The following is a 22,917-nucleotide window of genomic DNA, read 5'->3' on the forward strand; positions in this document are numbered from 1 at the left end:
CTGAGTCATTCTGCTTGACATCACAAGAGCCTCCCATGGGACTGGCTTGCCAGCTATGCTGGCGTCTCTGTTTTCCTTCTGCTGCTCCACACCTGCTCCATGGTACCACCCTCTCCCTTGGTGTCCTCCAGCTTCTGGTCTGGAGCTTCCCTTCTTGTTCCTGATGGGCTTCAGCATCAGTCCTTAGCACAAACTAACAAGTACTGTTCTGCAGTGTTAGTTTGCAGCAGCTCATGGGTGCTCTTCTCAGTCTGGTTTTGTCCCATTAATTTCTGCACAGTGCAACTTCGTCTTCTTCAGAGTGCTCTTCATCATACTGGGAAGTTCTCAGTCAGCACCCTCAGATTTCCCTGTACACCTCTGCCTTAAGGGACTGCCAGTCTGGCTGTCCTGCTGACAGTGAAATTTGCTTCTCTCACATTTGTTAGCATGCGTCATGCATGTTGTACTACACTGAGAAATCTCAAGTGTGAGGAAAGCATATCCACGTTTACGTGATCGCGCCATCAGAGAATACCAGTTTGAGTCAAGCTGCAGAGCTAACTTAGTGCTATTGAACATACTGTTTCCTGGGCTTTGTTCTTAAGTGTCATGTGGTGTGTTTTATTGGGCACAGTGTTTTAAAGAGCAAACTTAGCTGAAAGGTTGCAGTATGAAGTTTAAGTTTCTTGTCACCACTGAGTAGTGTGTGTGTAGACTCTGTTTCATCTTGGAATCATGTGCTGGGAAAAAGCAGCTGCTTTTAAAGGTTAAAAAAATCTCATTTTCACAAGATGTAGTGTAAAACACAGAATCTTGGCTTTTTTTTTTTTGAAAGTAAATCCTAACTAAAAAGATATTAAAGGAGTTGAACTTAGAGCCACCTTTCCCATTTGGAGTTCTTTGCCACCCTCAATGTAGTTTTCTTTGTCATAGTAATGAATACAGTTTAAAAAATCCACATGCCACCCTACATATTTGTTCCACAAAGAATGGATTTTCTCTGTAATGGTAAACTTGACATGCTGATGAACACATAATCCTTTGAAATTATTTCTTGCATTGTTTTACTAGGTTTTTTGCTGGTTTTATCTTTATGTAGTAGGAAAACCAAAAAGTTGTAGGAGCCCTGGTTGCTCTTTCTGTGCTTGATTTCTTGAGTTTCTAGTCAAATATAGGGGAAAACAATAGGCAAGCCGTTAGGGGGAGAAGTGCAGTCCCATTTACAGATGTCTCTTGTCTTTTTAAATCCTCAGAAGCAGATATAGTGTTGGTGTAACTCTTAGTTCTGCTTCATGTTGTGGTAGTTTTTTTTTTAAGGAGGGATAGTGATAATCTGTATTCAGGATATCAATAAATGCATAAATGCATTTTTTAAGGTTTACAGAACCAGATAATTTTCTTACTTTCAATGAGAAATTGATTGGGTTTTTGAAGACAGGTGTAAAACCAGACTGGTCTTCTTTTCATCATTTCCTTTTTCTTAGGTAGCTGTTCTGAAGATACATAAAGAGGAAATTTAGTTAGGAAAGCAAGTCCTTTTTTCTTTTAGGAGGAGATCAATACAGCATTTTCAAACAGTGTTTTGGCTTCACTTTCTGGTTCCTAATTTGTCTTTGAAACAGATTAAGCAGCCAGCATATTTTTTTCTTTTAAAGCAGGTCTGCATCTGTGTTTCACTAAAAGTTTGATACATTGCATTAATAAATTCTTCTTTGTTTTTTCCCATTCTGTTTACAAACGATTGGACTGAAACTATAAGATGCACTTGCAAATAAAATGTTGATATTTTTTGAGGATTGATTTCTTATTAAAATGAAAAATACATCTACTATAAGAAAAGCTAAGAGAGACCAGCATGTTAAGGAAGAGAAATGCATAGGTTTTGTTGCTGTGGTTATCTTTCTTATTTGTGTAAGTTGATTCTGGTTTTAATCAGTGGTGCCTTTTTTCTTTTTTTTTTTTTCCCTCCTGCTTCGGAATTTGTTGTTGAACAGAAAATCCTCAGTTTCCTCATGTTGGAGAAGTAATTGATGGAGTGGACATGAGAGCAGAAGTTGGAGTTCTTACAAGAAACATCCTAATAAAGGGGGAGACAGAAAATACCTGCTATCGTGAAAAGGAGTGTCAGTTCTTCAGTTACGATACATTTGGTGGACATATCAAGGTTTGAAAGACATTTTAAATTAACTTTCTGTCATATAAAGGCATATTAAGGACAAAAAGATTAATGTTTAACTTCGACAGATTAAAAAACTTAAAGAACATTGGTTCATTCAGTTGCTTTTTATGGAAATTACTTCATTCTCATCTTTACCCAGATTAGATTTAACTCCTCAAGACTGAATCTGCAAAATTAAAGGAAGGGATATAATGCTCAAACTGTTATAGAAACATCCAGCAGGTACTGTAACATTGGGATTGAACAAGTGACATCCATGCATGTGCATCCTATAACATTACAGAATAAAACTTGACCTCCCTGGCATTTCTCTTCCTTCGTTTCACTGCCCTTGTACCTCCCCAGGTGATGAGCATTGAATCCTAATTCAGATTTCCCATCTGAACCTGAGCACTGTAGAGGCATAGGGGGGGAAGAAACTCACTTGTACTATGGGGTTTTATATTTAGTTTCTTAGAAGTCTGAAAGTACTAAGACTCTATAAAGGAAACTGCTTCAAATTTCTTGTATTATGAATAAACAAACCTAGGAGAATGGAGTGTTCTAGAAACTAGTATTTAAACTGGTGTTCAATTACATTTTTAGATTAAAGATTTGAGCAGCAGTGCTTCAGTGATACCAGAGAAGTTTGAGGCCTCAAATTTTAATTGCAAATATATTTGTGTTCATTATGTGGTCAACACAGTTTAAATCTCTTTCTAATGTATTTGGATACAGATTTTAATTTCATAGTGGTGGTCATAATAGTGGGAAGAAAATAAGCCCCATTCTTACTATGTGGCTGCTTTTGTTTTGTGGAAGAAGTTAGGTGGACTCCAGATGTCAAGGGTTCAAGATAATGTAATGAAAGAAGATAATGACAAGCTGTGAATTTTGCTAAGTGTGACCGAAGTGTAAATAAGCAGACATTCAGTTGTCTGGAAGGTAGAAAAGAGAACAAACATTTTGACTCATCAAAGTTAAGTTGTTCCCAGGAGACTGAGTAGCGAGTGTCTGCTGCCAAACCTAGACTTCAGCACTGAGAGTATTTTTGGTTTATGCTAATCTTATCTGCTCAAGCAGAGGGATCCTAGATGTTAAGAAATGTAATAGCTTTTGAACACCCTGAATTTCCTACTGGTCACTAGGTCGGTAGCTTAAAGGGGGCTTAGTAGCAATGAGGAGAGGCAGTGGTTTGCAGTTTTGGTGCTTCTCAGTAGTAAAGAACTAGAGATTAAGGATTCCTAAAAGGCCAGGTTTTGACCATCCCTCTGTATGTTAGGTAAGCAGACTCTAAGGGTTCAATTAGAGAAGGAGGAAAAAACAGTACTGATTTCCCTATGAAAATGGATATTTTTGATAAATACTCAGTACAGCTAAATTAATGAAATGAAGTTACAAGAAAGAAAGTAGGGTTTGTTTTTTTTGGTTTCTGGGTTTTTTTGTTTGGTTTTAACTCAGGTTAGCTCCTTGCAATTTAGCTGTTGCATTTGGTTTATGCTTTCATAGCAGGTTAGGTGGAAGAAAATACTTTCCTGCATTACTGATACAACCACATTATGACTTTACTTTGTACATAGTAACACTACTGTGAAGTTGTATGATTGTGAGGATTATTTCATATATTCCTTAGTAAAGACATTTCTCGGGAGTGCAGTGTCCAGTTTTGAGTTCTCATTGCAATGAAAACGTAGATGCACTGGTCTGAGTCCTGGAAAGGTGGTGTGGCAGTGTGTGATGATGAGTGATGGGCAGTTGAGAGGAGAGATCTTCGTGCTGTCTTCAGGTACTGGAGAGGGTTCAGTGTGGTTACAGCAGTTCTTGGAGGTGCACAGCAAGAGGACAAGAGGCAATGGAACCAGGCTTAAAGAAGGCAAATAATGCTCACATACTGGGAAAATGAAAGGGTGGAACCAATTGGTATCATGAGCATCTCTGTGACTGGAGGTATTCTCTGAGCACTGTCTTATGAAGCTGACCCAGCACCAAGCTTTCAACTGGGCTAGGTATCTCAACAGGTTCCTTTGAATCTGCATAATTCTGTGGGTTTTATTCAGCTAAGCCTGTCCCAGATGGACAGTGCTGGGGCGCCTTATTTACTGACACACCCAGATAAGGGTGACTTCTGTTTGGTTGGACAGTACATGGAAGAATATTTAATATGACACCCGGTAAAGACCAAACAGTAATTTGGCAATATTTCTGGTGAAAGTTCCTCTGTTGTAGCCACATAGAGATTTAAATTTTGAAATCATATGTGAAGGATACAGTTTTATAAGGCTTCTTGTAGAGCAAGACAGTAATGCTTGTTATAACTTGTATGAAGTTGCTACAGGCCAGCAAAATAAATCTATCTTCTGTACATCTGGGGTAGATGATGTATTGACTTAAAATTTCCATTGATTAAAAAGCAAATTGGTTTTTCCCTCTGGACTTAATTTTTTTAGATTTTGAAGAATTTTACATCTGTTCACCTTTCCTATGTGGAATTGAATCAAATGGGCCAGCAGCAGATTGGAAGTTATCCTGTTCACTTTCACCTTTGTGGGGATGTGGATGAAAAAGGAGGATATACTTTTAAAACTTATCTGGAAGGTCTTTCCATTCATCACTGTTTTTCCAGATGTGTGACTGTTCATGCAACTAATGGCTTGCTGGTAGGTGCACAGAGAGTAAAACCTATTAGGTTGGAATAAATATTATAAAGAGCATTTAGATGCCAAAATAATCCCATCTCTTATGCAAATCCAATGCTCAGCAATGATTTTCTTATTTCAGTGGATAAATAATTTACTACAAATAGTAATTCTATTCAATTCTACTACAAATAGTAATTCAATTCTCATCGTTCTGGTTTTTTGAGATTCTTACAGCAGCCAACTGTAAAACAGCTGCAAGGCAGCTAAACTCTCCAGACAGCACTGTGTTTGTAAGGGGTGAATAAAACTATGTGCTTGAATCATCTGAGCTGCTGCTACAGACGCTTTACTCTGCAGCTGTGCCAAGATAGTAAAATTAGATGGTATTTGTCAAATAAATCTCAGTAAATGCTGTTACTACTGACATAATGAACTTGTATTTCTACAGATAAAGGACACCATTGGCTATGACACACTAGGTCACTGTTTCTTCATAGAAGATGGCATTGAGCAGAGGAATACTTTGTTCCACAACCTTGGGCTAGTCACAAAACCAGGCACTCTTCTACCTACAGACAGAAACAGCAGTATGTGTATTGGGATTAGGGATAAGGTATATGGAAGTTATGTCCCAGTGCCAGCCACAGATTGCATGTGAGTATGTCATGATGAAAAAGTAAAATGCAGCCAGCTGTAGCAGTTAAAGTGCTGATGATCTTTTGACAAAGTACAGGTGGAAACATTTTTATCTATAATTTAATGAATGTAGTTCATATAGTACTGCTGTTTAAAAAATAGCAATAAAAAATAACACTTAGACTTCTATTAAAGAAAAAAAAATATTTTATGGGAGCATTGTTGTTTCTTGTGATACTTGGGACCTTAGAAGTCTGTTGAGCACTTCACTACTGCGTAAATGTATGCATATTCTGAAGTTGTCACCACTATTTTTTCTGAATGCTACTTGTTTCTTGCGAAAGCTTCTTAAAACAGTTTATCATTGCATGGGATAACTGTACAACATTAAAATACAGTACTGTCCACTGAACTAAAAAAAAAGGTATTTTTGACTTCTAGATGTGGAAGGTTTTGTGATTTGTATTTTGCATGCAAAGTAGTTCCTTCATCAGTTTACCTTTTTCTGATGATGTTAAAAAGGGAAGATATTTCTGTTGGAGATAGATATTTTCTTTAGTAACTAGTTTCTAAATAATATTTCAGGGCCGTTTCAACATTCTGGATTTCTCATCCCAACAATCATCTTATAAATAATGCAGCAGCAGGCTCACAGGTAAGGCATCTGGGTGTAATTCATGACAAACTACTTATGTCACTGGCATTTGTAAAATCTGTAAAATTTACACTGCCAGATATACGTATATTTTCTTTTTATATATATGCCTCTTTTTATGTTTGGCGGCATATTGCCATTGAAAGTGCAGGGTATAGGGTGTGCATTTAAATGACACCAAAAATCTTTGTTGTGGCTGCAACAGAGGAGGTCTTCTGTATTTAATAGACCTGACAGTAGTGTCAATGTAGAAATGTAGTAGTGTCTGTGTAAAAATCCTTTTATTTTCACAGAATCAGTGCATTTCATATTAAGTCGTCTGTATTTTCTGTAGGTTGTCATGAGTTTAGTGACAGCTCTGCAAGACCTGTAGTGGCTGGAATAAAAAATTGCTAGGTGTTCATTGTGTAAGAAACAGCTAAAATGCTTCTTTTCTGTCAGTGGTTAGGTAATTGTTTTCAGCCAGTGACTGCTGATAGGCTTTTGCTTGTTCTGAACCTTATATTAGTGCAAATAATCTTCTCATAGCTGCCCGTGATATAAAGATCTGTACATACTGTGGAGGAGGGAGCTGGAGTCTATTCTATGTTGTATGAGAGGCTGAGAAATGTAAGGTTTTTAATTGGATTTTTCTGAAGAGATCAATGGAAATGGAAAACAGGAAAGGTTGTTGATTGTTGTTGCAAAGGCTCTGGTGTTGGAAGAATATGAGCCTGTGTGTTTTTAACCACAGAAAACATTTATCTATAAATGATAACATTTATGTAAGTAAATTATTTATTTTTTAGCAGGTAACTGCTATTAGTAAATAGAATAGGATTCAAAATACTTAGCTGAATTTAAATATCTGGAGTAATAAAAAGGTCAGAAAATTTTGTTCTGTTTTTTGTGTGGTCTAATTCTTGTTGCTTTTACTGTAGTGGGTTTGCTTCTGTTTGGTTTTTTGACTGTCTATCACTAGGAGGGATCTGGACTCACCTCCCAAATTAAACCAGTTCTTTTTTGTCCAACACAATGTCTTTCTGTTTTGCCTATTTTGTGTAATATACCTAGTTTAGGCTTTGCAGGCTAGGTTAAACAGCCTTCATTTGCTTCTCTGGTGCTTAAGACCTGTAAAGTCTTTTTCTGCCTGTGTAGCTCATCCCAGTAGATATTACTTGCTTTTGTTAGCAGGATGTGTCTGACTGGAGCATACATTTGTGTCTTAAAAAGTTCAGCCTCTCTGATGTACATCCCTTGCATGGATGTAAACATATTAGTATAAAGGGACCACAGCTTATTGTTTCAGAAATAGAATAATTCAACTGTGTTCATACAGACTCGGCACTATGGAACTTTTTCTGGTATAAACTAGAGCAATTCACAGCCAAATAATTCCATTCCTCCCCAAGATCCTTAATTATGCAGTGAAACCTATTGAAAGGCTCTACAGGCAGTAGATGTTTCTTTTGTTTTGGTGTGTATGAGAGAGAAGAGAAAAAAAACCCAACCTTTTTCATATTTCTGAATGCTTTCAGATGCTTAAGAAGCTTTTAAGTCTATCTAAATCTATTTTCAAGCATGAGGGGGTTTTTTGGGTAAAATTTGAGTCTGCCAAACACAGAGCTGTACTTAATTATATGTGAGGTAAGATTTTGGTATTTTTATTAATGGAACATCCATATTTGCTTTGTAATGGTTAATCACCAGAAATGTCAGTGCATAATCATTACACACTGGGATGGGAACATTACTGTAAAGTAGAATTTCCAGCACTCCTTGGAAAATTATTATATTCTTGGAGTGAAATGCATGAAATCTTTTAAGCCAGGGTGAATTGGGTTTATCCATGATTCTTGAAAAAGGTTGATGGCTGTTTTTCATGAGATGGAGCACCCAAAGTTTCTTTAGCTACCGTTTAATTCTTTAATGTGGCTTGTGGGGTGATTCTTCTTTTTTTTAAGGGCACACGGCCAATGATCAGGCAAAAGTTTTGATGTCAGTAGATGTCTCCAATGCAGATCTTGTCATGATGCCACCTCTTGCAAATGCAGATGTAGTTGAGAGGGAAGTTTTGTGGGTTTCATTTAGCAGATAAATCCAGTTTCTTTAAGAGCTGAGATATTAAAGAATTATAGAAAATGAACAGACTAAAATTATTACTGCATGTCATTGGCACAGTGCCCCGAACTGGCCAGATTTCTTGATGTGCTTTTTTTTTCTGTCTACTGAAAGCTCTTGAGGGGTTTTTTGGCTGTGCCATTTAAATTTTGATGGGAGCAGAGATGAATCAACTTTAACGGACTGAAAGAGCAAAGATAGGAGGAATGATTTTGAGTATCTTACTGTGAATAGGATTATCTACTAGTAAAGGAAAATCTAGTGTGTGGGATGACATAACTAAAATGCAGAAGTTACATGAATTTGAACACTTTTCTACTTTGAAATATTAAAACATCTAAAATATGTGGTGTTGAATGGTTCACTAAGAAGCAAAACACTTTTTAGTTGATATTGTCCACTAGAATGTAGCCTTATTTGCAAAATCTCACGTTTTCACTGATTAAATTTTTGTTAGGAGTCTTTTTTATAAAATACATATCAGCACCAATAGTAGTATCAGAATCACTTATAAGTAATATTATTCTCTCATTACTTGCAGGATGCTGGAATATGGTATTTGTTCCACAGGGTTGCTACAGGAGATTCTCATAGTCTAGCCATCGAAACCAAATCAGAGCTTACACCCCTAGGAATCTTCTATAACAACAGGGTTCATTCTAATTTTAAGGTAATGTAGTATGTTATTAAAAAACAGGTGAAGTTTTTATCTCTCAGTATTCTATATTACAACCTGTCTGTTTGCATTTTAAGCTGGGTAGGAGATTGTTCTACAGTAGAGTTCAAACACAGCACAAAATCCAATGTATAATCAGCATGGGTATATTTTTTAGTTGCATTTTGGATATTCAGTGCTTCAGAGCCTAGTAAGATACAAACAACTAAAATAAATTAATCCTTCTAATAAAATACTTTTTCCAGAAGCATTTCAGATCCTACTGTTTACAGCTTTGTTTCCTACTCTGAAGAACGCTGACCCTCAAAGAATCAAGTTTATTATAGCAGTGGTTCATCTAATAGCTTGCTGGAGTTGCTACAGTTTATTTTTCTGAGTCTCAGGTGTTTGCACATGGTGGCGCAATTTTGGCTAGAGATTAAGGTTTAATATTGCTTCAGGAGCTCACTTATTTGCAACAGTTTTCTTATGAAGTTCTCAGCCTGCAGTCGTTGAGGAGTGTTCTGTTAGTATGACTTCTAAACCTTTTCCACATCTCAGCGAAAGTTTCACTTCAGCTGAAATCCTTAAAGTATTTCATTTGGAATCTAGCTGCTGTGTGTATGTATAAATATGACATTTACAAACCACCTAATTCTAAATAATTACTTGTGTTTGTTTGCTGCATGAGATTCTCATAGTTTTAACAACTGAAACCTCATAAAATCATTATTGGATTTTTTTTGCCAAGTGAAACTGATTTTGCCTTACAGTTGTCTGGGATACTAAGAAATGCAGTGTTTGATGGAAGTTGTGTTAATATTGTTTTTGGGACTGTAGGGTATTTTATTCAGATTGGAATTAGAGCATGCTGAAACAAAAGTGCATTGTGAAGAAAAGATTGAAAAGATTTTCACCTGTATAGCTATTATCATCTTTAAACAAGGGTAGCAATTTGTGTGCTAAAGTTCCATGTTGAAGGAGAGCTCCACTAGCAGATCTGAGAATCTGCTTGTGTATAAGACTCAGTTGTAATCCTGATTTGGATCACAGGTGAAAGTAGTCACAGGTATTTGTAAGTAATTCAGGTAAAAGAGCACAAATGCTTCCTCACACTTATTTTCTCAAGTAATTTATTTCATACTGCATTATTCAAGCTTATTACTGCATGGATCAAAATTATCTTTTATGGTAAAGGTAGTTTAGTTTTAAAGTGAAACACAAAGGATTTTTCACAGTGGGTTTTGGGGTTTCTTTTCCATTTATGAGAATAATTTGAACTCACCACAGGATTGGCTGATTTTCCAGCATCTGGTAATGTGGAAGAAATCTGAAGTGAACTTAGAAAATTTTCCATTGCCTTTTTTTTAAAATCACAAATAATTGGTATAATTTTAGCACTGACTGGTTTATTATATTAATTAGCTTGTTTTCCATTAGAGAATATGCCGATTTAAGCCAAATGGAAAGATCTAAGAGTTTCTAATATATGTATAGAATGCAATGCCTAAATTTTAAAAATTTCATTTTTACTCTATCTTAAATTTTGGATATTATGAATTTTCTTTTCTTGCTTATTTCAGGCCGGTTTGTTCATTGATAAGGGTGTTAAAACAACTAATGCTAGTGCTGATGATCCCAGAGAATATCTCTGTTTGGACAACAATGCAAGGTAAAGGATATTTTCTTTCAAGTGGGTGAAAAGTGGCAAAGTTTTGAGACTGCTCTTATATCCAATGGGAAAAACTCTTTTAAAACAATAAAATAATTTATAAATTATAACCAAGCAGTAAGTTCATATGTATTCTTTTCCTTCATTTATTAATCTGTTTTGGGAACAACGGAGATGGTGTCTCTTAAAGGATTTGGGTTTCTTCTGAGCTTTTGCTCAGGATAGTTTCCATCCTCTTAGAGGACACCATTTTAAACATGCTCTACTGCCATGCTTAAAATGTTTTCTGGAATTGCTGCTGATAGGAAAATATTCCTTTAAAATCTAATCTTTTTATTTGTAAATGAGTTTTAACTAATTGTTAGAAAAAGGCTTCAGTAGTGCACCTTTCCTACTGCTGAATGTTTCTGCTGTTCCTTCTAGACTTGGAAGTCATAGCTCGGTAGTACAGTTCTACTGAAGGCTCTTTGCAGAGGTGGTACAATCAACCACATTTTCTTCAGTTTACAAAGTGAGAGAAGGTAATGGAGAGTCTAGGAAAGTTCCAGGTTATACTGTACCTGCTTAGTCTTGTCCTGAACTTCAATAAAATAGCCTGGGATACTGGTTATATGAATATTGGATAACTGTATCTGTCAACATTTTATTGTGTTAACTGAGTATTAGCACGGAAAATATGGTTCATAGATTCTTTATTGTCAATCGACCTATGTTTTAAGACAAAGAAAGTTAAATGACTGCTACAAATGCAAAGAGGAAAGTTCCAAATTTTGATGATACTCAGTACTTCATAATTTGGAAATGAACCTGCTAGTTCCATGTTTTGACAGAAAATCCATATGACCCTTGCGGTTTACCTCAGTTGTAACAGGTAATTGAGAGGAACTTGAGAGGGGCAAGATGCCCTCTGAGAGCCTGTAGTGTGTTGAGGATGCAAGAAACTCAGTGCACAAAATGGGGTTGTGTTTCACAGCAGAAAGAAAAGGAATGAGATGCTGCATAACTGTGTGAGGTCCCTAATCGTTGTACATGGAACCAGACTGGAGATATTTAAATGTTATTTGAGAAGACTGAGTCTATCAAAACCTAGCATTTACTTATCTTCTCATTTCTCCCTTGGATGGGGAGGGGGCAGATCCAAATCTCAACAAAAGAGTATCAGGTGATTGGGATAACAGACATAGGTATCTTTACCCGCTCAAAATGCCTGTTTGCAGTTTTTTAAAGTGTATTACTTTTTGTCTGGGGTCCTGGGGGTAATCAAGTGAAAATGTCACCAGTTCTTAATCAGACTGTTTCTTCCTACTATTTAAACTAGATTCTGGTCATAATTTACTGTACAAGACCATCTTGGTAGCAGTGCAATGAAAAAAAACCCTCAGGCATGCCCAAAGAAGCAGCATTGCTGTATGTCAGAAAAGCTTGAAACATTTGAAGGATCAGTTAGAAAAATGTCCAGACTGTTTTAGCATAACTAATGTCAGGTGTGTGTGTCCTTCCAAGGAGTTTATAATTCCCTTCTTCAAACTTTCACATTAATGCTTCACTACAAGTGGGGAGGGCAGAAGGAAAAGGGGGATAAAAGTAGGCTAAAGGCAGCTAAAGAAACTTAGAGAGACTGAGCCTGTGAGAATTACTGGAAAAGAGGTGTTTCGCTTTCCTGCTTCATGGTACCCCAGATGCTTTTCTAGTAATAGTGAGGACCAGAGATGTACCTGCTTTTAGCTTCTTTCATTCCAAACATTAAGCAGAGTGAAATTTGCCCATCAGATGATTGTTTGTCTTTCAGGTTCACTCAGCACAACATATATGGCACATGTAAAATAAAAAGTTTCCTTGTACTAAGTGTTTATCTCTCACAGGTTTCGACCTCATCAAGATGCAGACCCTGAAAAGCCCCGAGTTGCTGCCCTGATTGACAGATTAATCTCTTTCAAAAACAATGATCATGGAGCCTGGGTCAGGGGAGGGGATATCCTCATTCAGAACTCTGGGTAGGTATTTGGAAGCAAATAGCTGCATGCTGTTTTCTCTGAGGCTTTGTTTATGAAAGTGCATTACAACAGGGTTATTGGAGAGGATTGATGGTTAATTTTAGGTACTTCTCAGTATGACCAGCTCTCATACCATCCCACAATTTCAAATATGCAAGTTTATATGTGATTTAGATGAGCACCTGCCTTAAACAGCAAAAAAACCAGCTGTAGTAAAAAGAAGCCTGAGAGTTGGTAGAGACAGAAAATTCAGACTGGGATTTCTGTTGTCTTCCTGAAGCTCTCAAGTCCTGTTTAAAATGTGTAGAAAATTATTTTACTACTTTTTAACAAGAATGCTTTTAGAAAAGTTAACTGTGCGGTGGTTATGTGTTTCATTAATAGAAAAATTCAAGCTTTTTTCAGTGCATAGCAGGATGTGCTCTTGCATTAACCAATTGTAGGATAATTCAGAAAAAAACAACTGATGTTTTGGACTTTCTTGTAGGTTTGCAGACAATGGAATAGGTTTGACATTTGCGAGGTGAGTACTTTTTTAATAATTTCTGTATTTCCTTGCGTAGAAGCTTAGAAAATCTACATGTATGTATTGAAATTAATAGGTATGCTTTCATAAGGCTGCAGTTTTTGTTTGGGGCCTGGTTATATTCCCAGTCATGCAGACGATGTCATAGAAGCTGTAAACTGGCACAGCTGCCAAAGTTTCTGCTTTAGTTCAGCCTGTGCTTGGTTTATACCACAGCTTGTTGCCTCTTTACCAGAAAGGTATACTTATTGAGGTATTCTTGGTAGTGTATGATTCCTTAGGTGGTATTTTTGTCCTCCTGAACAGTTGAAAGTGTGTAATAGAAAAGAAAGGGGAGTGAGCATTTGGCAGGGGTAGAGTCTCTTTCTAATGAAGAATATCAAGAAACTTAGGTAGTGAACTGAAATTACTGCTGTTGAGATTATGACAAACTAGTTCTAGGACTGGAAAAGTGGGCTGTAAATAAAAAGATGCTCCACTACAAAGGGAGTTAGAAATTTTAATGTTTGAATCTGCTGAACATTTCAGTGAGTTAGCGTCTGTTAATGATAATGATTAAATCTATTGTTTTGTGTATTGTCCATGAAGTCTATACTACTTTGCTTGAGGAGGGCTGTTACAGAAGTAAAAGTGGTGTTATGGCTTGGTATAATCATCTGCTGGAGAGTCTTGGCTAAAGATTTGTCTTTGATGTATAGTGATGGGAGCTTCCCAAATGATGAAGGTGCCAGCCAGGAGGTATCAGAGTCGCTGTTCATAGGTGAGAGCAAGAATTACGGGTTTCAAGGTGGACAAAATAAATATGTGGGAACTGGAGGAATAGACAACAAGACCCGCACTCTGCCTAGAAATCGGTAAGTATGTCAAGAATGAAGGAAATAGAAATACAAGAAAAATTTGCTGTATCAGATGTAAAGACCCTTCTTGGTTGAGCTGTCAGAGATTAAGAGTCCATTGGAAGTGATGCTCTCTTTTTCTTTTTAATGCTTTGTGTGCAGCTGTGTCACTTTCACCTTTTTACTGAAGCAGGTTCATCTGATGCTTCCACAGGTTACTATTCTGTAGAAATTTAAGTTATCCTACTTAAATTGAACCTTAGACTTAAAAAGTGTTTGGGTCTAGAAGAGAGCTTTCGGGTAAGAGAATTTCAAAGGTCAGCTTGGGACTAGAGACTGCAGTTTGTCTGTGACAAATCACTATCTGTGACCACGATCCTTCTCTTTTCTCTTTGACTTGCACTGGTGCTTGTTTAACATAATACCAAGTCCTACCCTTACCACAGAATTAGGAAGAAGACTGTTTTGGTTTAAGCCCAGCTGGAAATTGAGCCCCATGTAGCCACTCCCCTTTGCCCAGCTCCTCAGGTGAGAAAGACAAAAGACAGAGATCTCAAGCTGATGCAAGTGTACTGGAAACAATGAGATTAAGAATATTAACAATAATAGTGACAATATTAATAACAAAAGTATACAAAACAAAGGTGATTTATGTGCAAAAAAAAAAAGCAGAAATGCTCACCACTGAACCTGGCACTGGATAGCCCTCAAGACGAAGAACAAGATGGCCAAGAGACCATCAGCACCCCAGATGTTCTCCTGGTGGACAAATCCTCTGGCCAGGACTGGTGTTACCCCACTGCTTCCCCAGAAAAAGGAATGCTCTGCCTTCAGAAAATGAGAGACAGTCTCTTTCCCCCACTTCACAGCCATGATGTCAGTTGGTATCAAGTAGCACAATGTATTGGCCATGGCCACATGGCTGAAGGTTCTGTCCCCACACATCCTTGGCCAAGTAGGACAAAGGGTGAAGTGGGCCCCAGCCACCCTAGTTTTTTGCTGTTCAGCTATTTAAAGAGGGGAAATTAATGTGGTGGTGATATGAGGTATTCAGTCTTGTTGAGTGGAAATCACTGAACAGCTGAGGCTGGAAGGGGCCTCTGGAGGTCATCTTGTCCAACTCCCCTGCTCAAGAACTGTCACCTAGGGCTCAGGTTCCAGGACAATGTTCAGGTGTCTTTACTATATTTCCAAGGGTGAATTCTTCATACATTTCCTGGGCAACCTGTGCCAGTGACCAGTCACTCAGTGAAAGGTTTCTCCTGTTGTTTAGCAGGCACATCTTATTTTTCATCTTGTACACATTGCTCCTGGCCTTGTGACTGGGGAGTACCCTGGCTCTATCTTCTTTGCACCCTCCCTTCAGAAGATTGAGATTCCTGCCTGAGGCTTTTCTGCTGCTGGCTGAGCATGTCTCCTAGCGTTTCTTCCCATGAGACATGCTCCAGGGACTTACTGGAGCATCTCTCGTGGGAGAGCTCCATCTTTGTGGCCCTTTGCTGCACTTTCCAGTATCTTCATATCTGCCTTCGTACTGGGCACAAGCACTCCATATTGTTGTTTCACCAGTCCTGAAAAAATGGGAAGCATCACTTCCCTCAGTGAGCTGATAACACTTCTCACAGTGCAGCCCTGGATACTTTTTGCCTCTTTGTGGCAAGGGCACATTGTTTGGCTTATGGTTAGTTTTGCTTCCTCTAGGACCCATAGGTCCTTTTCACTGGCACAAGGAGTTGTTGCTCCCAATGTGCAAGACCTTGAGGTTCCCATCCACCCATTTGTCCAGCCTGTCAGGGTCTGGGTGGTAGCACAACCCTCTGCTGCATCAGCTGCTTCCCTCTGTGTTGTGCCCTCTGCAGACTTGGCCCATAGACTATACTTGGCCTAATCATCCAGATGACTAGTGAAAATAATGAGCAAGACTGGACTCAGTATTGACCCCTGGGGTACATCACCCATTATTGCTCACCAAGTAGACTTTATGCCATCACTTTCTGGGCCCAACCATTTGTCCTCTCATCCGGCCCATACTTCATGGGACACAGTGTCAAAAGTCTTACTGCAGTTTTGGTAGACCCTCGCCTCTGCTCTCCCACTGCTCTACCAGGCCAGTCATTTCATCACAGATGTTTATCAGCTTCTCCTTGGTGAATTCATGCTGATTATTCCTGATGATTTTCCAGTCCTCCAGGCACATGAAGTGGTTTCTAGGATTAGCTGCTCCATCATCTTCCTGGGGGTCAAGTTAAGCCTTACCAGCCTACCATTCTCTGTGTGCTCCTCCTCAAGTTAGAAATGACATTTGCTTTCTTCCAGTCTGCAGTCATTTCCAGTTACCATGAACAATCAAAGAGCAGGAGGTATTATTTTTCTGCTGTATTTCTCATATTGAAAAAGGGGTACATTTGCACATGGAGACTGATAGCTCTGCTAACAGGAAAATTTAGGAGTAGGGGATTTTTTGACTCATTAGAGAAGTGCAGAAACCATATTTCCTTTGCTAAATTCTATCTTGCGAGTTGTTCTGTAATGGTTACTTTATTGATTTCTGAGTTATTTGATACAGATTCAAGTGTACCGTGAATTTTGTTACAGGATGGTATAAATATTTGCTTGCATCAACAGGACATTTCCAATCAGAGGCTTTCAGATTTATGATGGACCTATTCACCTTACTAAGTGCACATTTAAAAACTTCATGCCAACTCTGGACAGATTTACCAGTGCAGTTGGATTCTTGATGAAAAATCCATGGCAGATGACTCCAAAAAATAACATTTCTCTTGTGAAGTTTCGTCCAAATGTAAGTTTACTACAAGTTTTCCTGAAGTCTTGCAAATGGTTTTTTTTCCCCTTGTATTTAACATACACAAACAAGAGTTGTAGGTCATCCTTTCTATGCATACCTACTTCAGAGTTTTTCTCCTAGCTGGAGGTCACACCTCCTTTGTCTCCTGACCAAAAAATCCAATACCAACAGAGATGTAGGATATGTTGCACTAAATGATTCATGGCTTGTGGTAAAGTTGAAAAGAAATTTTTATAAGATTTTTAAGGTTTGGTATATATCCTTAGTAATGTATTTTCTGCAGCAAATATTAACACTGTTCAGAAGCAAGAGCTGGGTTGAGCCTATTAGTCAAACCCAGCACATCTGCTTTGCAAGATTCTGCTATCCTTGCTGTAAAGTTTTTAATCAGCTTTGTCAAATTCCTGTGTTTCTGCACATGTGCAAATGTAGGTCTGTGTTTCAGCCTCAGGAAAAACAAAAACTTCTATTGTTCTTGACAGGTTTCTTTGAAAGCCTTCTTTGGGAAGCCTGGTCCCTGGTTTGAAGAAGGAGATCTGGATGGTGACAAGAACTCAATATTTCATGATCTAGATGGCTCAGTGACTGACTACAGGGATACCTATGTGGGCCGAATGGATAATTACTTGATTCAACACCCCAAATGCATTAACATCACAGAATGGAGTGGAGTGGTTTGCAGTGGGAACTATGCACAGGCTAGTACTTTTGTTTTTCTGTTTGGGGCAAATGTATAGTATGAACTACTTGTGGAGTCAGGTAGTGTAACAAATAAAAAATTACCTGTCTTTGGATTTCAAAATTTTTTGACTTTTAAAGATACTTCTATACATATCATACTTTTGAGCCAATTGTGTATACATCATGCTTCCTCTCAGCAGACTGAGGGTACAGTATCAGATGCTGCAAGATAAAACTAAATGTGTTTGCCAAGAATTCTGTGTTGCAGCTGTATCTGCTAAAACATCTTCGTTGAAGGTGTCTTCCACACAAGTTCTGTCTGCTTTTTTTCACAGAGTAGATTTTAAGGGGTTGTTTTGTTGGTTTGTTTTCTGGAGATGTTAAATAACACCTTCTGAATATGAGTCTTACAGGTTCCCATTCTGGTTCCTGCGCTGTGTGGCCAGGTGTTATAGCTAATTTTTTTTGTCCTTCATACCCTTTTTTGTCTGTAAGATGGGAAAAATCTATAATAGTTTTTAAAATAGGACTTTTATTCAGGATGGATTTGTGCATTATATAAGTCAGAACATCAGATTGCAGCATTTTGGTTAATAATGTCCTGATTGTGCTTCACTATTTGGTTTTCTTTTGCAAAAGAGACCAAATATTCCTATTTTCGCCCTCTTAAATATCATATAGGTTTATGTCCAAACCTGGAATGGACAGAATCTTTCCATGACTATTGTCCGAGATGAGTATCCAGCCAATCCCATGGTTCTTCGAGGTATTAATCAGAGAGCAGCTGCCTTTCAGCAGTACCAGCCAGTGGTGATGCTCCAAAAGGGCTATACAATACATTGGAATGGAAAAGCTCCAAATGTCACCTATCTGTATCTCATTAATTTCAACAAGTATGTTTATTTTCTTTTGAAATGTATGTCTATATCTTCTTTCTTATGGCTTTGATCCATAAGGCAATACTGAAGTTATGTCCTGCAAAATTATTGTGCATGAGTTTGCAATCATCTGGAAGAAGAGAGCTTGGGTTTGGTTTTTTTTTTTTTTATAGTTACAAATACAAAAGTGTGGGATTACACAACAGATCTGCATCTGAAGTTAAACACTTGTCCAGTATAGTGTCTTTAAGGAAAAGCCTTTGGAGATGATGATGTACTAATAGTGAAGTTGAGCAGAATTGCACTTGAATAGCTTGTCATACTTGATTTTGTTGGCAGATGAACTTATTTAATATCTGTGAAGTATATAATCAAATATATGCTGAGACAATCTTAATGTTACTAAAATGTTTAATGATAGGCTGTGCAGATTTGATCATCTAGTTGAGGGTTTAGGAGCTTTTTGTGTTCCTGTTTCTTTTTTTTTTTTTTTAATGATCTCTTTGCTCTGTAATGACGCCTAAACTGTTCCTGTGAGGACTCATACATTTGATATTGGTTGTAGGAACGACTGGATACGTGTTGGTCTTTGTTACCAACCAAAGACAGATTTTCTTATAGTGTTGGAAACCTTTCAAAGGCGGTCATCTGCTCTGTCAAGCAAGGTGGAGCGCTACACGCCTGTGTCTTCAATGATGGAGCTTGAAAAGAATAGATCAGACAAGAGGTTTTACTTTGACAACAGTACTGGGTAACTCTTGTCATTTGACTCTGCTAGAAGATGTTTAACTTTGAAATGTCCAGTTTGAAAGTGTTAAAAGCAACTGGTTGAGGCACCTGCCTAAGAGGAAAGCTGTTGAGAAGGACTCAAAAACTTTTTGGAAGAATGTTCATATGTCTTTGAATCTCTAAACTACCATGGTTGTCATTGAAATACTTTCCATGAGCACCACAGTGGCCAAAGATATTTCCTACCCCATGTCTGGGGAAAATATTACTATATTTTCAGTATTTCTGGTGTGCTGCACAGCAATGCCTTTTAGGACTTAATTTCTTAGTCTTCAGAGAAATTGTCTGGTTTTTTGTTAAGCAGAAAATTCTATAAATTTCCAAGAGACTTTCTCTTCCAACATTTAAAAATTATATTTTTGAAAATCCTAATCTGTTTTCAGCTGTCTCAAAAGAACTTAGAAGTCCTAGTCGCTCTTTCAAAAGTACTTCTCACAGATGCCACTAAGATCCTTCTGAGAGGTTTTAGATATGATCAGCTTCCAGTAAATTAAGTCCTGTGTATATCAGTTGTGAGTTCTGCAAACATTGAGTCTAAATTTATGATTTGTTCTCTTATTTATTTTGTTCTGTTACCTGCTACTGTGCTTGTCTATAATAAATCCACAAGTGAATTGTGAAAATTCACAAATAAATTTTGAACAGACATTTTATGTTGCTTTATGTTGCTTTTTAGGGTGTAAGAGCTTTTCACCCTAAAATGCCTTTCCAGGCATTTGAAGTAGCACAACTGTATTGTTCAGTGTTGATGGGTAAAACTGAATATTTCTGCTGCATGTCTGCAAAGATCTATGAGCAAGGAAAAAATTCATGCTGAGCAATATGGTTTTTGTTTCCTGTAAGTCACTGATATGAGGACTGTTATTTCTTTACAAAGCATCTATGTTTATATTAATGTCTCCTTTGTGGGGAGTTATAGATAAGTTGCTAGGGATTTCCTAACTCTAGTGAACTGTAAATACCTTCAAACCTTTGGATAGTGGCGCACAAGTGAATACTGTAGTTTGTCTGCTTCTGAAAATCATGAAATATAGCTGCTAAGATTGAATATAAATACCTATATTTCACCAGTTAATTTAGATTGTTTTTCCCCTTTTTGTATAGATTACTGTTTTTATTTCTTCAAGCCAAATATAATAGGGATGGTCACAGTTATTGCTCATCTCAGGGATGTGAAAGGATCAAGATTGTGACCAAAGATTCATCAAAAGGGATAAGTAATTGCATGGCAAAAGCTTACCCAAAGTACTACCAAGTACCAACCGTCATAAAGCAGATGCCAGAAAAAACTACTGTACCATGTTCAAAATGTGGCACAACTCAGGTAAAATAAAATAAGCTAAAACTTTCTTGAATTGTAGGATTGGTGATGATGTCTACTCAATTTAAGTCCAAATTTCAGTCTTTCAGCACAGAATACTGCACTTACCAAATTACAGTGGTCAGCTTGTTAATCTTCTTGGACTCCTTGAAGGTTTGGAGTCTTTTCTGTAGCATGGTTTCAAGCAGTTTTCTTTCTTCTTTTGTACAACTCTTGCTCCAAGTGCTACAGAAGAGGGACATAGGTGGATTGATGTCTTGCGCTGCAGTATTGTCTGTGATACATGGAGAGCTTTGCTGCAGAGATCTACATGGCAAACCTCTCTGTTTGGATCTTTGCTTATTAACGTGAACTTGAAATTGTCTCAGCTATACAAGCTGAGAAAAATATTGAAATTAAGAGATAAAATAGGTTCCACTATGTATCATTATATTTATTAGGATTAGTAGTACCATAAATAATGCCATTGACAAATGGATGTATTTGCTTTGGAGCATGGGCTGTCTGTTGTAAACTGGCATGATAAAGTGTTGAAGAAACATTAATATGTGTACTTAACTGTTTTGTTTGATATCCAGATGGTGTTCACCAGTGACCCCCACAGAAACTACCTCCTTGTGCAGATTAATTCATCTGATGAAAAAGAGTCAAGCAGAGGCCAGCAAGCATTTATATATGTAAGTATTCTTTACGGTTTTCTTCTTAAATATTACTATAGCAGTATGTATTGTAGCAGTTGTACGGCTCTTCATATTGCAGATCTCAGTTTTCTTCACTTGAACGAAAAGATTGGTTCATTGTTTAAAAAATAAAGCCAAAAAGCTTATGTTTAAACATTAGAAAGTGAGACTTCAAAGCCCCACTTAATATCAGAGTTTAAAATGTTCAGTTTGTGTTTAAATCTGTGTGGGCATACATTTATGGCTGGTTTTGGAAATAAACGGAAGACATAAACGAAAAATTTGTTAGTTAAATCCATTTTGTTGAAATTGTCCTTGTGCAAGCAGATTAGTAAATTAGTGGAATGGGTCACATGAGCCATTAAGCTTTGCTGAAGTCCTCTAAATGGCAATTGCTAAAGAATCAGTAGATTTCTGTATTTGTTCAGGTGTGGCCCAAATAAGCTCAGTGATGTGATACTGTATAGCAAGTAGTTTAGTTTGACTTTTCCATTCAGATGCTGAAGTAGACTTGCACGTGAAGGTGAAGTACCACTTAATGGTACTTCCTTACATTCTGCAGTGTCATTGTTGACCTGGCTGAACCTTCAGTTATTCAGGTAGACAAATGGCACGTGAACAGATTGACCTTTGCAACTGCAAACTTCTCCAGGAATGTGTATGCCATATCCAAAGCAGCAGGAAGAAACTGGGCTGGAACTAACCAGCTGCAGGGATCAGTTGACTGTATTATTGTAAAGAAGTCCAGGGGATTCAGTGTCTTTTAGCTTACCAAAGCTGGAGCGATGACTGAGGCAGGTACTAAGTCACCTGGAATGTGCAATATTCCTGTAGAAGCTACAGGCTTAAGACTCCCATGCAATTTCAGAAGTCCCATTAAGCAGCATCCTTTCAAAGGAAAAACTGAAGAGTTGTTAGGGAGAAGCAAGTATTTGTAAGGAAATTACTGTGTCTAAACTAGAGTAAGATTGATTACCACTGAGTGCAGTAGAATTGCTGTTTGATTCATATTAACTTCCTTTTCTCTCTCTTTTTCTTCCCATTCAGGTCAATGACACCATGTTTTCCTTCAAGGGTAATGGAATACTTATTGTTGTAGTAGATGCCTGCACTGGCACAGTGTTGGGAAACAAATTATTTTCTGGAGTAGACATTAGGCATGTAGATGGATATTTAAAATCTGGAATTCCACAAAGGTATGTGCAATGACCAGTCATTTCCAGTATGTCCTGCAAGCTGTAACTCTGCTGTCTGACAAGGATTTAAATAATGACAAATAGATAATGATACCTGGGCACTGAAAGTGAACAAAACATATGTCTAAATTCAGGCAGAAAGGAGAAACAGAGGAGCAATTTATTGGACAGTGTATCCTTATTTAAGAAAACTAAGCAGATTTTGAGCACTTAAAATTGTTCTGGTGTTGCTTTTTTCCTCAAAAATAATTTTCTTTAACAAAACATCATGTAATAATGCTGCTTTGCTTAAAACAAGAATAACTTTTTGTTTAATAAGGACAGTGGTGAGGACTGTGTGAAAGATGTGATACTGTTTTCTCCCTATAGGGAGAAAGTTATTTATTACTAAGTAAAGATAGAGAGTTAGTGTCAGAAAATAAACAGTATTTTAATTTTCTAAATTTGGATCAATATCCAAACTTGATTTTTTTGATACAAAATTGTATCTAAATAACAATTTGATACAATTTGTACAAATTTGATACAAAACTGTATCTAAATAACATTTTCCAATGACTTTGAAGTTAAAGTCAATTTAAAACCAAGAAATTCTAAGTACTACTTTCGGAAATGCTTGACTATTTCCATGTCATAAGTATTCATAAGGAATTGGACACTGAGGGCAGTTAGCTGGAAGGGTGTGTAGCCAGAATATTAAAAAATGTGTT

At 37.4% G+C, this 22,917-nt stretch overlaps 1 protein-coding gene across 1 annotated transcript in view; it reads left to right on the top strand.

Annotated features, from left to right (window-relative positions):
- Positions 1-22,917, top strand: part of CEMIP2 (cell migration inducing hyaluronidase 2) — a 50,450-nt gene that overhangs the window by 24,332 nt on the left and 3,201 nt on the right. The window contains exons 7-22 of the mRNA XM_005423427.2: positions 1,977-2,146; positions 4,588-4,797; positions 5,228-5,433; positions 6,001-6,070; positions 8,712-8,840; positions 10,409-10,497; positions 12,360-12,491; positions 12,979-13,014; positions 13,716-13,871; positions 16,479-16,656; positions 17,145-17,360; positions 18,025-18,236; positions 18,787-18,972; positions 20,115-20,334; positions 20,910-21,008; positions 22,059-22,207. Coding sequence (XP_005423484.1) covers positions 1,977-2,146; positions 4,588-4,797; positions 5,228-5,433; positions 6,001-6,070; positions 8,712-8,840; positions 10,409-10,497; positions 12,360-12,491; positions 12,979-13,014; positions 13,716-13,871; positions 16,479-16,656; positions 17,145-17,360; positions 18,025-18,236; positions 18,787-18,972; positions 20,115-20,334; positions 20,910-21,008; positions 22,059-22,207 — 2,458 coding nt within the window. The remainder of the gene's footprint in view (positions 1-1,976; positions 2,147-4,587; positions 4,798-5,227; positions 5,434-6,000; positions 6,071-8,711; positions 8,841-10,408; positions 10,498-12,359; positions 12,492-12,978; positions 13,015-13,715; positions 13,872-16,478; positions 16,657-17,144; positions 17,361-18,024; positions 18,237-18,786; positions 18,973-20,114; positions 20,335-20,909; positions 21,009-22,058; positions 22,208-22,917) is intronic.

The sequence above is a fragment of the Geospiza fortis genome, unplaced genomic scaffold (genome assembly GCF_000277835.1).
Source record: "Geospiza fortis unplaced genomic scaffold, GeoFor_1.0 scaffold279, whole genome shotgun sequence".
Classification (NCBI taxonomy): domain Eukaryota; kingdom Metazoa; phylum Chordata; class Aves; order Passeriformes; family Thraupidae; genus Geospiza; species Geospiza fortis.